Source organism: Rhincodon typus, chromosome 6, assembly GCF_021869965.1.
Source record: "Rhincodon typus isolate 14 chromosome 6, sRhiTyp1.1, whole genome shotgun sequence".
Taxonomy (NCBI): Eukaryota; Metazoa; Chordata; class Chondrichthyes; order Orectolobiformes; family Rhincodontidae; genus Rhincodon; species Rhincodon typus.
Window position 1 is genome coordinate 65,550,681 of NC_063337.1, and position 14,247 is coordinate 65,564,927.

The 14,247-nt window shown below is 41.4% G+C and overlaps 1 protein-coding gene across 1 annotated transcript in view; it reads right to left on the reverse strand.

Annotated features, from left to right (window-relative positions):
* abcc4 (ATP-binding cassette, sub-family C (CFTR/MRP), member 4) overlaps nt 1-14,247 on the reverse strand; it is a 458,391-nt gene that overhangs the window by 218,828 nt on the left and 225,316 nt on the right. The window contains exons 14-15 of the mRNA XM_048598320.1: nt 13,997-14,093; nt 6,977-7,183 (exon numbers count right to left, since the gene is read on the reverse strand). Coding sequence (XP_048454277.1) covers nt 6,977-7,183; nt 13,997-14,093 — 304 coding nt within the window. The remainder of the gene's footprint in view (nt 1-6,976; nt 7,184-13,996; nt 14,094-14,247) is intronic.

Sequence of the window (14,247 nt, forward strand, 5' to 3'; positions counted from 1 at the left end):
GACCCTTCTTTCTGAAGAAGGGTCTAGGCCCGAAACGTCAGCCTTCCTGCTCCTCTGATGCTGCTTGGCCTGCTGTGTTCATCCAGCTCTACACCTTGTTATCTCAGATTCTCCAGCATCTGCAGTTCCTTCTATCTCTGAAACAATTTTAACCCCGGCATCTTTCCCTGCAACCGCAAGAAGTGCTACACCTGACCCTAAACCTCCCCCCTCACCTCATTCAAAGCACAAGACAAGCTTTCTATATTAGACAGGGGCTCACTTGCACATCTGACAACCTGGTCTACTGCATGCGCTGTTCCCGATGTGGCCTCCTCTACATCGGCGAGGCCAACTGTAGGCTCAGAGACCATTCAGTAGAGCATCTGCACTCTGTATGTGACAAACAACAACACTGTTTGGTCACCAACCATTTTAACTCCCCTTCCCACTCCCTGGGTGACATGTTCATCCTGGGCCTCCTCCAGTGTCACAATGACACCACCCACAAACTGGAGGAGCAGCACCTCATATTCTGCTTTGGGAGCCTACAGCCCGATGGCCTAAACATGGAATTCACCAGTTTTAAAATCTCCCCACCCTGGCCTCAGCCCATGTCCAAACCTCCCTCTCATCCCCGCCTCCTTGACCTGACACAACTTGTCCATCTTCTCTCCCACCTATCCGCTCTGCCCATCCCACTCACCAATCTCCACCACTCCCCACCTGCACTCACCTATCACCATCCCACCTACCTTCCACAGCTACACCCTTCCTTCCTCTATCTATTTCTGAGCACCCTTCCCCTTCCCCATTTCTGAAGAAGGGTCCTGACCTGAAACGTCAACTTTCCTATCCCTTTGATGCTGCCTGACCTGCTGTGTTCTTCCAGATATACTGTGTTAATACTGTGCGCAGTTCTGATTGCCACATTGGGAAGGCTGTGATAACACTGGAGAGGGTGCAGATGAGATCCACGAGGATGTTGCCTAGATAGAACGCCTCAGTTATGAGATGTAATTATTTTCCCTGGAGCAGTTATGTTTGTTTTCCTTGGAGCAGAAGAGGGTGAGGGGTGATCTGATCATAATATACAAATTAGAGACACAGACAGGATAGATCATGAGAACCTTCTCCCCCAGCAGGCACTTCTAAGACCAGAGGCTACAAGTTTAAAGTGAGGAGTAAGTGGTTTAAAGATCTGAGGAAAAATGTTTTTATCCTGGGGTGGTAAATGTTTGGAACCCGCTATCTGAGAAGATGGTGGAGGCAGTTATTCTTGTAACATTTAAGCTGCTTCTGGACGAGCACTTAAAATGTCAGGGCATTGTCAGCTATCAACCAAGTGCAGGAAATGGAATTAGTATGGCTTGGTGTTTGTTGGTTGGTATGGACATGGTAGGCTGAAGGGCCTGGTTCTACGCTGTATGACTCTATAAATGTCATCCATACTTACTGTTGTAATTTATTCTCTGATCAATACTGCAAAATCCCATCCTCTTTTCTTCCTTCTCTGTCTTGCCAGAATATTAACCTGATAATCCTACATATCTCTCAACAATGACTCAGTGACAGCAATGGGATTATATCTCTCTGTTTGAATGTGTGCCTACAACTCATCTGCCTTTTTTGTCACATTCCTTGTGTTAAAATAAATATCATCCAATCTTGCCAATCTCCCTTGTGGATTAACTGGCCTATAACTTGCGTTGTTCTTGAATTGCCTATAACTTCTATTGTTCTGACTCACTTGCTGTCACTTCTAACTTTGGCCATGCATCTCCTCCTGCTGAATCTTCTCCACCCACCAAGTTAGTTTACACCCTTCTCAACAGCATGAGCAAACCTTCCCATAGGAACATTACACCTGAATGGAACAGGACCAATTGGACTGCTTTGTACAGGCCCACATCCCCTCAAAACAGTCTGACTGTCCCAGAAATCTAAAACCCTCCTTCCTGCACCATCTTTCCACCCACTCATTCATCTCCTACTCCTAAACTCGCTCGCACATGGCACGAGAAGTAACCCAGAGATTATTACCTTTTGATTCCTTTTCTTTAATCTAACTCCTAGCTTCCTAAATTCTGCCTGCAGGGCTTTGTCGCTTTTTCTACCCATGTCTACCTGATGTTCTGAAAGAGGAGGGCAGCCAAATACCATCTGTTTGGCTGACCTCCTCCTTCAGAACATCATGCAGCTATTCAGTCAAATCCCTGAACCTGGCACCAGGGAGGCAATATACCATCCTGAAGCCTCTTTTGTGGCTGCAGAAACACCGGTTTGTTCCCCTTACAATTGAATCCCCTACCACTATAGCTCTGTTATTCTTCCTCCCTTCTTGTGCAGTAGATCCACTCATAATGCCATGAACATGGCTCCCATTGTTTTCTCCTGCATAGATATCTCCCCTAACAGTATCCAAAACGCTATATCTGTTAGAAAGGGGGATGGGCACAGGGCACTACCTGCCCTCCCCTACTCTACCTGGTAGTCACCTGTACCCTTTTTGCTTATTCGGTCTTTACATGCAGTGTGACCATCTTACCAAGTGTGCTATCCATGGCATGGGTAGCTCTAGCTCCAAAATGTGGTGAGCCAGTAGCTGCAGTTGGACACACTTCCGGCACACAAGGTTACCAAGGACAACTGAAGCTTCCATGATTTGCCACATAGCACAAAAGAAGCATATCATAGGTATGAACTCTGCTGCCATGACTTTCTTTAAGCCCCTTAAGCTTCTTTTCTAAAAAAAAGGCACTTATGTAAGAATATTATTAACATACTTCCCTTTTGTTAACAGTAGCTCTCTTACCCTACTTTGCTTAATTACTTTATTATTTTATACGCTAAAATTATTTCATGGTGTAGTGAACCATATCAAAGACTGTGGACAATCAAGGAGGATGGAGGAGATTGTGCCTTGGGGAGATGGGGTCATCTCATTGTCACAGTCACATATGATGAGATTTGTGGCTTTGATAATTGCAGTTGAATATCATGACTTCATGTCATGAGGGGAAGGCAGGAAAATAACTTTGAATATTTCTTTGATTTGAATAATTATCGAACACTATCTTGAATGCCTATATTGGCAGTACCTCCATCACACGGTCAAGCAGTGCATGGTGGATCCTGTGTTAAAATGTTCTTTTCTCATATCAAATTTGTTTCTTTTGCAAAATTACTCTGTATCAGTGTCTTTTTGTTCTCTAAATTTTTAATAAAGAGATCAGAAGCCTGATTGGAACGATCAAACAGCTGGGAAAGGTGGGAATGGATTTAGAATGCAACATGTTCAAGGTCTTTGACAGACATTAGAGACAGGATAGTAATTTGCAAGGGAGGTCTGGTCAATGGTCATCTTCTTAAGATGAGGATAATGGAAGCTTTAAAGGATTTAGAGGAACAGAAATTGAAGCAAGAGAACTGTTAACAACATTGGCTAACATGGAGAAAGTGAAGTTTGGTGGTCAGTAGCTTAATGCAAATTTGATCAAGTAATAGGTGAGGCTGGCGGGGGGTGGTCTTCTGGACAAGATCAACTTACAATGGGTATATGGGGAAGTAGGAGGCAAACTATAGAAAGATGAAAGTAAGCCTAGGCAGGGCAAAGTATTAGGAAGCATTGACACAATGGTTTGAATGACATTGTTTTGTGTTGTAACTAGAGAAGCATAGAAAATAGGAAGTGTAGGCCAGTGAGCACTTTAAGCTTGCTCTGCCATTTATGATCGTAGCTGACCATTTGACTCAATAGCCTGCTCCTACTTTTCACCTATATCCTTTGTTACCCTTAGCTCCAAGTGCTATATACAACACCTTCTTGAAATTATACAATGTTTTGGCCTTGACTCCTTCCTGTGCTTGAGTGAATGACCATAGAAAGAAGTGAGCCAGTTTCCCGGCAGCTGACTATGGATCTTCCTGGGTAAAATATGGTTGAGCAAAGACAGCTTCTAGACTGGAGAAAATGTATGCCATCAGAAGAAGTCACCAAGGCGACATTCAGGGTCACAGGCAGTGACACACTTCCTTGCCTCCTATGCCACCCAGAAATGGTGCTGGATAAAGGATAATTAGCTGACAAAGGCAGGGATAGTGCAAAACAACATTCTTCTTTACACCATGAGGGATACACCAATTTGTGAATGGCAATTCAATAGCTCCTTAAGCCTTCCACTCTGACCAATGTTAGGAATTACCATAAGCTTTTTTGTATTTACACCAGTTTCTAGTACACAGCTTACCTCTTACATAAGCTGTGGTCATCATATCCTTCCTTTTATCTAAAGCAATCAATACTATCTAGAAGAAGGTGACAAAGAATAATCGAGCTGCAGAATACCAGTTGAGGGGCACTTCTCAAACAAAAAGCAACTCACTGACAGAACAGGAAAATTGCTTTAGTAGTTTATAATTTGGAGCTCAGTAAGCCAGTGTCTTTGGCAAGTAAATATGCATCAAAGCAGAAGCTACAACAAGGCAAGAACTAGTATTTATGCAAGGAGGAGTGGCAAATGCAAGGATGAGGGAAATGAGATGAGGACCAGGAGGAGAACAAACAGGGGCATTATGGCATGAAGGATGAGCAAGATGATGAGAATGACCATGGTGACTGTAACAAAGAACAGAAGGCGAGAGATGATCAATTGCCAAAACTTTGTGATGGCAATATTGCTGATAACTTTCCTGAGCACCAGTTCATCATCTAATTGCTCTTTCATTATGTTGTACTCCATTCAATCTAGCAAAGGATTTGAAAATGGGAGTGCAAAATAGGTCAGTGTTAAGACAGAGTCAGAAAGTTTCACTATTTCTACAAAATCATAGAGGTTAATTAATTGTCCTCAGAGGAAACGTATGCTACTGAAGTAAGTGAGTAAAATTCAAATTTCTGAGTCTGAGAATCACAGAAACTCTACTGTGCATAAAGAAACCATTCAGCACATCGAGTCTGCACTAGCCCTCCGAACAGCATCCCACCCAGACCCACCCCTCCACCTAACTTGGACATCCTTGGACACTAAGGGGAAATTATGGTCAATTCACCTAACCTGCACATCTTTGGACTGTGGGAAGAAACCAGAGCACCTAGCAGAAACCTATGCAAACATGGGGAGGATGTGCAAACTCTACACAGACGGTCACCCATGGCTGGAATCAAACCCGAATCCTGCAAGTAGAACAATACATTTGAGTCCACTTATTTGATACATTACTTGAGAAAGGATGTATTGGCACTGGAGGGGGTGCAAAGGAGGTTCACTAGGTTGATTCCGGAGTTGAGGGGGTTGGCTTATGAGGAGAGACTGAGTAGATTGGGATTATATTCATTGGAATTCAGAAGATTGAGGGGGGATCTTATAGAAACATATAAAATTATGAAGGGAATAGATAAGATAGAAGTAGAGAGGATGTTTCCACTGGCAGGTGAAGCTAGGACAAGAGGGCATAGCCTCAAGATTAGAGGGAGCAGATTTAGGACTGAATTGAGAAGGAATTTCTTCACCCAGAGGGTTGTTAATCTATGGAATTCCTTGCCCAGTGAAGTAGTTGACGCTACTTCAGTAAACGTTTTAAAAAAAAGGTAGATTTTTTTTGAACAATAAAGGAATTAAGGAATACGGTGAGAACGCGGGTAAGTGGATCTGAGTCCACGAAAAGATCAGCCATGATCTTATTGAATGGTGGAGCAGGCTCGAAGGGCCAGACGGCCTACTCCTGCTCCTGGTTCTTATGTTCTAATGCCATCCTCTGGAGATTTCAGCTTTCCCTGAACTGCAGAATTTTGGTAGAAGTTGAGAACTTAACTGATGATTCTGAGTGAAATAACCACCTATGTATTATGGTTACTTAAGACTTATTTTTCATCTGAATGGAGTACAACATAATGAAACAGCAATTCGATGATGAACTGGTGCCCAGGAAAGTCATCAGCAATATTGCCATCACAATGTTCTGGCAATTGGTCATCTCTCACCATCTGTTCTTTGTTACAGTCACCATTGTCATCCTCATCACCTTGCTCATCCTTCATGCCATAATGCCCCTGTTTGTTCTCCTCCTTCGGCAGCACAGTGGCTCAGTGGTTAGCACTGCTGCCTCACAGTGCCAGGGACCCGGGTTCGATCCCACCATCAGGCGACTGTCTGTGTGGAGTTTGCACATCGTCCCCGTGTCTGCGTGGGTTTCCTCCGGGTGCTCCGGTTTCCTCCCACAGTGCAAAAATGTTCAGGTGAGGTGGATTGGCCATGCTAAATTGCCTGTAGTGTTCAGGGATGTATAGATTAGGAGGGTTATAGGGGATGGGTGTGGGTGGGATGCTCTGAGGGTCGGTATGGACATGTTGGTCCGAAGGGCCTGTTTCCACATTGCAGGGATTCTATGGATGGATATACACAGTACAAATAATGTACTATGCACTCCTATTAAAGTTTTACTTTTCATCCAATTTGCACATGCATAGGAATAGGTCTGTTTCACCATTCGTTGCTGATTTGGTAACTCCACATTCCTGTCTACCTCTGATAAACTTTAACTGCCTTGCCTGTCAAACACCCATCTGCTTCTGAATTAAAAATATTTCAAAATGCTCTTCTTCAAAAAGTGAATGAAACAACATTCTAAAGATAAATTTGCCTTATCTATGATATAAAGTAGGCAACCACTAATTTTTAAAGTGGCCCCTAATTTTAGATTTTCCCACACGAGGAATCATCCTCTTCATATCTTCCTCACCCCTGTCAAGGTCTCTGAAGATTTTATATCTTTCAATCAAGTCACCTCATACTTCTCTAAACTCCAGTGGATAAAAGATTAGATTTTACAACCTCTCCTCAAAAGATAACTTCCCACTCCAGGGATTAGTCTCGTAATTGATGCCACATTTTTCTATGCTGAACACAGTTTAACTCCAGAAAGCAAAATCTTTATATTTTCAAACTCCGAGTCTACTTATTCTCATTTGACTGATGTTCATCCATCTTTAACTTACCGGTAATTCAAATGAACCTTCTTTGTGAGACTGTGTTGAGGAACTCAAAGACAAATTGGAGGTCTGTGAAAGTGTGCGTTCTTTAGTTATTTTTGTGGCAGAATGGGAATCTGTCTGTTCGTCCTCTTCATCTTGTTTTAGCAGAGAGGAAAAGTCAACTCCAGCATTTAAAAGTTGCTTGAAATTTCCTTTTCTAACCACCTGGCCCTGAAATTAATTTCTAATAAGTTATTTAATCTCACAATAGCCAACGAGTGAATAAATTATATCACATTCAGATAAAGTGCATTGTGATTTCACGTGTTTTGTTTTTGGTATGCAACATATTTAAAAAATATTCTGAGATTAGAGTGATTTCCCAGTGAGAAAGTATAACCTATTCCTTAGAACAAAACAATGTCCAAAAGAATTTAGATTGGGAATTTGAGTACAGGTTTCTACAGTCTTTCAGCCATTAATATTTGGCACATAGAAAGGTTAAATGAGTTACACAGCCTCTCTAAAAATGGGTTTAATGATAAAATAAAAACAGAAAAGCTGAAGAAAGTTCCGAAGAAGAGTCATATTGGACTTGAAATGTTAACTCTGTTTCTCTATCCACAGATGCTGTCAGACCTGCTGAGTTTCTCCAGCACTTTTGTGATTTTGTTTCAGATTTCCAGCATCTGCAGTGCTTTGTTTTATTCAGCAATCAGTTTCTTTATTCATTATCTTGGGGAGCAGTGAACTGAGAAGAGGTTTGTCATAAACATTACTACATTGTCCAGAGCAGATCCAATTTAAACAAATAAAGATGACACTCAATAGAGTGCATACTTCCACCATGTTGTGCTAACTCAACTTTATTACAATATGCAGTTCTTCCCTGAGGATTTTCTCTACCTGGTTGTTGGTCTGTAATTACAAAAATTATACCAAGAAATTTTCTTTTAAAATTACTAGGTGGTGCGGTGGCACAGAAGTTAGCACTGCTGCCTCACAGAACCAGGAACCCAGGTTTGATTCCAGCCTTGGATGACTGTATTTGCACGTTCTGCCCATATCTGCATGGTTTTCTGCCAGGTACTCCAGTTTCCTCCCACAATCCAAATATGTGCAGGTTAGATGGATTGGCCATGCTAAATTGCCTGTAATGGCCCAGGATTTGCAAGCTAGGTGGATTAGCCATGGTAAATGCAGGGTTACAGGTTCTGGGTGGGATGCTCTTTGTAAGGTCTTGCAGACCTGATAGGCTGAATGGCCTCCCTTTGCACTGTAGGGAATCTATGATACACATCTAACAACCTCCTCTGAAAATTTTGTTCATAGTTAAACAGCTGTGACAAATTGCAACAGAGAAACTGAGGTAATGCAAAACATTCTATATCTATTCGAAAAAAAATCACCTATGTACCAATTTGAAACAGATCCTTTAAGAAGTTACAGGATTTAGTTGTGGATCCAAAGCTTCACCAAATATTATTTAATTCTTCTTTGGATCATGTCCTGTATACCAAGTTGTATGCTGCAGTCTATCAAACAGACGAAGAAACAAAGGCAAAAGTCTTCACTGGTAGAGGCAAAACTAGCAGTAAAATATGCTTGGCTGGTGGTGGGGGGGATGCTCTTCAGCAGTGTTAGCCAGAGGCTGCAGAGAGATACAGAGAAAGAGAAAGATAAAGATATAAGCTGCTGACATTGCTGCCTGGGAGGTGTTGCCAGAGGCTGCAGAAAGATAAAGAGAGAGGGGCACCAGCCATCAATATCACTAACAGGAGGAATGCAAAGGTGCTGACACAAAGAAAGAAGCAGCTTGTGAACTAAAAATGACCTGAGCCCAGGTGTTAGTTTGAGTCTATTTAAACCAGTTTGAATTAACTAAGATTTACAAAAAGAAAGATGAGGTGATGCAAAAGCCTTATTTGGATGAGAAATAATAAGGTAATGCTACTTAAGTCACTGGGCCAGGACCAGGGCCAATAAGCATGCGATATGTGAATTAGCCTGAGCCAATGGGAAGAAGACAGCACGACTGGACAGAGGTAAGAGAAAGAATAAAAAGACAACCCGTGGGGCATGTAGCCAGTGAAAACTCCGGAGACCAACCATCGCAGAAGCAGACCCTGCATCAAGCACGTGATGACGACTTTCAGCGCAGCCCCCTGGCCAGCATCAGCCCTCATCAGCAGCAGCAGCCATCCTGATCAGGTATTAGCTTTTATACTCTAGGAGTACTTGGGAAGTATCAGAGGATTCTAGTGGGAGTATAAGTGGGTCCTAGTTCAGTCTGTGGGAAAATATATAAGGTCTAGCTTTGTGATAAAAACATTTAAGTTTAACACATTAATAAAGTAATTTCTGAAAATGTGAGAACTGACTCTTCTCTCTGTATAAACCGATAACCGGAGCTGGTGTTCTCTGGGCTCTTGACAACAGTTGGTTAGTATGGACTTGATGGGCCAAATGGCCTATTTCTGAACTGTAGGGATTCTATGATGCCAACAGCTACAGCAGCTTGAGCTCTGGATTTCCTGGTGGTGCATTACGGAGGCTGAACATTTTGCAGAAAGCATGTTTCAGATGTAGTCATAGAATTCTAGACTCCTTCAAGTGTGTCAACTAAGAAGGTTATTCCATAAATGAGGGAAGAAAAGCTAACAAAACATACATCAGAGCTCTTTCATTTAACAGTGGCGTACACTTGATTTTGCTGAAATGAATTATACATAACACACACTGATTTAAAAGAAGAAAGGTTCAGGCCCTCCGAATTCTGCTTTCACTATTGCATGGCAAGTCATCTGCGGATAAACCAAGAAGGGACTGCATAAAAGAACTTCAGTCCACATGTCAATGAACCATGGTTAAGAACAGTACTGTTTTCAGCCTTCCATTATCACCATAGCATTCTTGCCATTTCGCAGTTTGATTCACTTTATAGATGGCATACAACAGAAATTTACAGGTGAAACTTTGTAAGTTCCAGTCTTACAGAGAGTTATCCCCGCTCACCAAGGTTTCCAGTGAAACAACAGCTTAACAGAGAACTATTTGGAAACTCATTCAGTGAGCTAGTTGCTATACGTTGGGGAGATTAAGTTGCAAGCTGGGGTGATCGCTTTGTGGAACACTTATATTCCATCCATAAAAATGACCCCAAGCTTCTAGCTGCCTGCCACTTGAATACTCCACCATGTTCCATGGCCAATATTTCTCTCTCAGGCCTGTTGCAGTGAGGCTCAACGCAAGCTGGAAGAATACCACCTCATCATCTGCTTTGGGACATTACAGCCTTCATTTGTACAGGGCATCAGTGATACTGCATCTGGAGTACTGTACACAGCATCGATCACCTTATTTAAGAAAGGAGGTAATGCATTGGAAGCAGTTCAGAGAAGGTTTACTCGATTAAAACCTGAAATGGGTGGGTTGACTTAGGAGAAAAGATTGCACAGGCTAGGTTTGTATCCAATGGAAATTAGAAGTATGAGAGATGATGACAGTAACACACAAAATTCTAGAGGGTGTTGACAAGATAGATGTGAACAGGATATTTCCTCTTATGGGACAATCTAGAACTAGGGGTTATTGCTTAAAATAAATCAGGAATTGCATATTTAAAACTGATGTTAGATTTTTTTAATATCTCAGAGGACCATGCGACTTTCAAACACTTCTTCTGAAAAGGTGGTGATAGATTCAGCTCTTGATGAAATGCTTTTTGTTACAGGGAATTATGTAGTTGAATATATGTAATTGCAGTGAATGAGTTTCTATGAATGAGTGCTTTTAAAAATAAATTCTGCACTGGATACTTGGCAAAGGCTCTAAGCTCCAATCACTGTGATTGCTGAGTGCATTGGCATAGTCAGCATAAGAATAAAGGCGGGTGAATTATGGGTTGGAATAAGGTGGCACTAATTTGATACAGGAATTATAAAAGTCAAGAACAAGGGCAGAACAGCATTGATTGGCATGGAGGTGCCAGAGATTATACAGCAGGTGACAGTGACAGCTGTCATGGAGAATATAAGGGGTTATGGGGTGGGGGCATGAGATTGCATGATTGGCATGGACAGGGCATAGAGAGTGTGTAGAGATATGAGGGCTGTTTTATGTTTTATTGCTTTTTAAAATTGAAATTCCATGACAGTCCTTTACTTAGCCCATCGACACACGGTCAGTCTCTACACTCATTCCAGGTCACCTGGCCCAACACCCAGAGAGCCCTACCACCCTAAAATGAAAATCCCAAAGTCCAGTACCATATATGCAGACCTGGGAGATGATCTGGTTCTCCTAACCTGCAAGCAAATATCTGGCTCAAGTGTCAGTAGAGGATAGTGATCCTACTATTCAGGTTAGGTCATGTAAAAGGAAAATGAACAATTGAAAGGAAAAATAATTATATGTAGGAGGGTCGACTTCCCAGGCAAGATATGGTCCAATCAGAATCAAGGATCATCAGGCAAGACTGCAATCAAATAGTGTCTTTAAAACACAGATAGTTCAACACAGTTAGGATAGATTCTCACAAGGGTAAAAGATAATAAAATTAAATTTAGATATCCTTGATGATAAAAAAGTTACAATAAGATGATAGGTGCAAATGACAGATGTCAGATAAATAATTGAGAATCGAGCTAATCATGGAAAGTTCAGAGGGAAGTAAAGATGTAGAACAAATAGAAGAAAGGAGGTGAGTACAGAAACAGACAAGACTCTTATACAAAAGGAATACCATGGTCTTCTACAGATAATATGAAGAGTAAAAAGATGCTAAATGTAGAAATAAAGGCAATTACATACCCAGAAAGGTGCACTGATTTGGAAGGAGATTGTATGGCTGAGCCACAAAATGAGAACTTTGCCTCTGTCTTTTTGCATAACACGCTGTCAAAGTTGTAGTGAATAAGGGAGGCTGGATAGGCTGTTCTTAATCAATTATTTTACCTATCTCTGACTCCTCTAAATGGACAGATCAACAGAACTGGATAAGATGCATTGCAGAAATTCACCAAAGTTCTTTAAACATCACCTTCCAAACCCATGACAAGTTCCATCAAGAAGGACAAAGGCAACAGATACCTGGGAAGAGATAGTAAGAACTGCCGATGCTGGAGTCAGAGACAACACAGTATAGAGCTGGAGGAACACAGCAGGCCAGGCTGTCTTCTGATGCTGCCTGGCCTGCTGCGCTCCTCAAGCTCCAGACTGAGATACAACAACCTGCCAGTTTTCCTTCAAGCCACTCATCATACTAACTTGAAAATAACACCATTCCTTCTGCTTTATTTAGGTCAAAATCTTGGAATTCCCTGCCTAACAGCCTTGTGGCTGTAAATGGGGTGAACTGTTTCAGATCTGGCAGGTCAAGTTGGCTTTAATGGGGGTGTGGGGGTGCGGTGTGTCGCAGTTTTTTTCAAAAATTCATTCCTGAGATGTGAGTGTCACTGGAACGGCCAGCGTTTATTACAGTTTAGAGTCAATCACATTGCTGTAGGTCTGGAGTCACATGTAGACCAGACCAGGTAAGGATAGCAGCTTCCTTCCCTAAAGGACGTTAGTGAACCAGATGGGTTTTTCCTACAATGGATTCATGGTCATCATTAGACTCTTAACTCCAGATTGAAGTTAAATCCCACCATCTGCCGTGGTGGGATTTGAACCCCCGTCCCCTGAAGGTTACTTGGGTCTCTGGATTAACAATCCAGCGATAATACTATGAGGCCATGACTAGTGAGAGGTATGTGGTAAGTTGAATGGTTACTCATGGGTTAATTTATGCATTTAATAGACTAACCTTTTCGGAGTAACTATTTTATTTAATTACACCAGAACCCTCTGAACTGTCAGATTTAAATGGAGACTTTTGCAGGGCTCCATGCATGTCGGAATTGCCCAGCATAACATTCAACTTTCCCAGCAATTTCTTTAGAGCTTGTTACGACGGGCATTCCACATGGTCACGGAGTGCAACTGTTATCAATACTGGAATAATGATGGCCTGCAATTGGAAAATCTGGGCCAAATTTTGCTGAGTGAGGAAAACAAAACATCTGAATAACATTTTTAAGATTGCAGGAGGGTATCTAGCAGTGGGTATCTAGGCTCCTACATGGTTACTATTAAGTCCAGGCTGTTTTCATCTATTTTAATAATCTGAGATGTGGATTTTAAGGGCACAATTTCAATTTTCAGAAGTCACAAGACATACAAGTATTAAGAACTGTGATAGTAACAAAATTCAAAAAGTAGTGAACGGTTTGGTGTCATGGGTAGACATATGACAGGTGAAATTTAATGCCGAGAAGTGCTCATTTTAGTTGGAAGAACAAAGAAGCTCCATAAAATAAATAGTGCATTTCTAAAATTGATGCAGGAGCACTGGGACCTGTGCGCAAATAGAGATATGTGTTCAAATATTAGAAGATGGGAGGTAAGTTGAGAAAGTTGTTTTACCTTTATAGTGCAGTGGACGTAAGAGTTTAACAGCAAAGAAGATATGATAAACCTGAATGACACAAGTCTGGCCTTAATTGAGGCATTGTATCCAATTTTCTCTCCAGCACATTGAAAGTATGCAAGGCATTGGATTCAAAGAAAGTTTCCAAGGATGAGGAACTTGTGTCACATTGATAAATTGGGAAGTCTTGGGCTGTTCTGTTTAGAGAAGTTAAGATTGAAAGGAGATTTGATAGAGATATGCAAAATCATGAAATATCCGTCAAGTGGAGAGTGCATGCAGTTAAAAAGAATTGGACAATCATCTGAAATTAACAGAATGAAACTGTTAATTGTAGAAAGGCAGGGGACTAGGGGAGTTGTTCTTTGCAGAGAATTTGGATGGTCACAATGAGGCAAACAGTCTCATTTTACCCATTAACTAATCAAAGATCCTAACTTATAAAAATGATAGCATGGTACAAAAATCCAAACTAAGTGAATAATTGATGTGGAATGCAAATTAAAACAGCATAAATGCACAATTCTCACTATCTGTACGATTTCATAAAGAAGTACCGTTTTCTAAAAACTTACCGCTCTCAATATCAGAATCTGGTCAGCAGCACTTAAATATTGGAGTTGATGTGTCACCAGAATACGAGGCTTATTTTTCAAAACACCAGTAATACACCTAAAGGAAATATGAAAGATCAATTTCTCAGTTGCTCAATTCACTGTGATGTATTTCATTGAACTTTATAGTCCTGCATATCCAGTTTGGGTGGTCTCAGAGTAACTCTTGAGATGCACACTTTGTTCTAGATCAACTGAAAACCTATACAAGA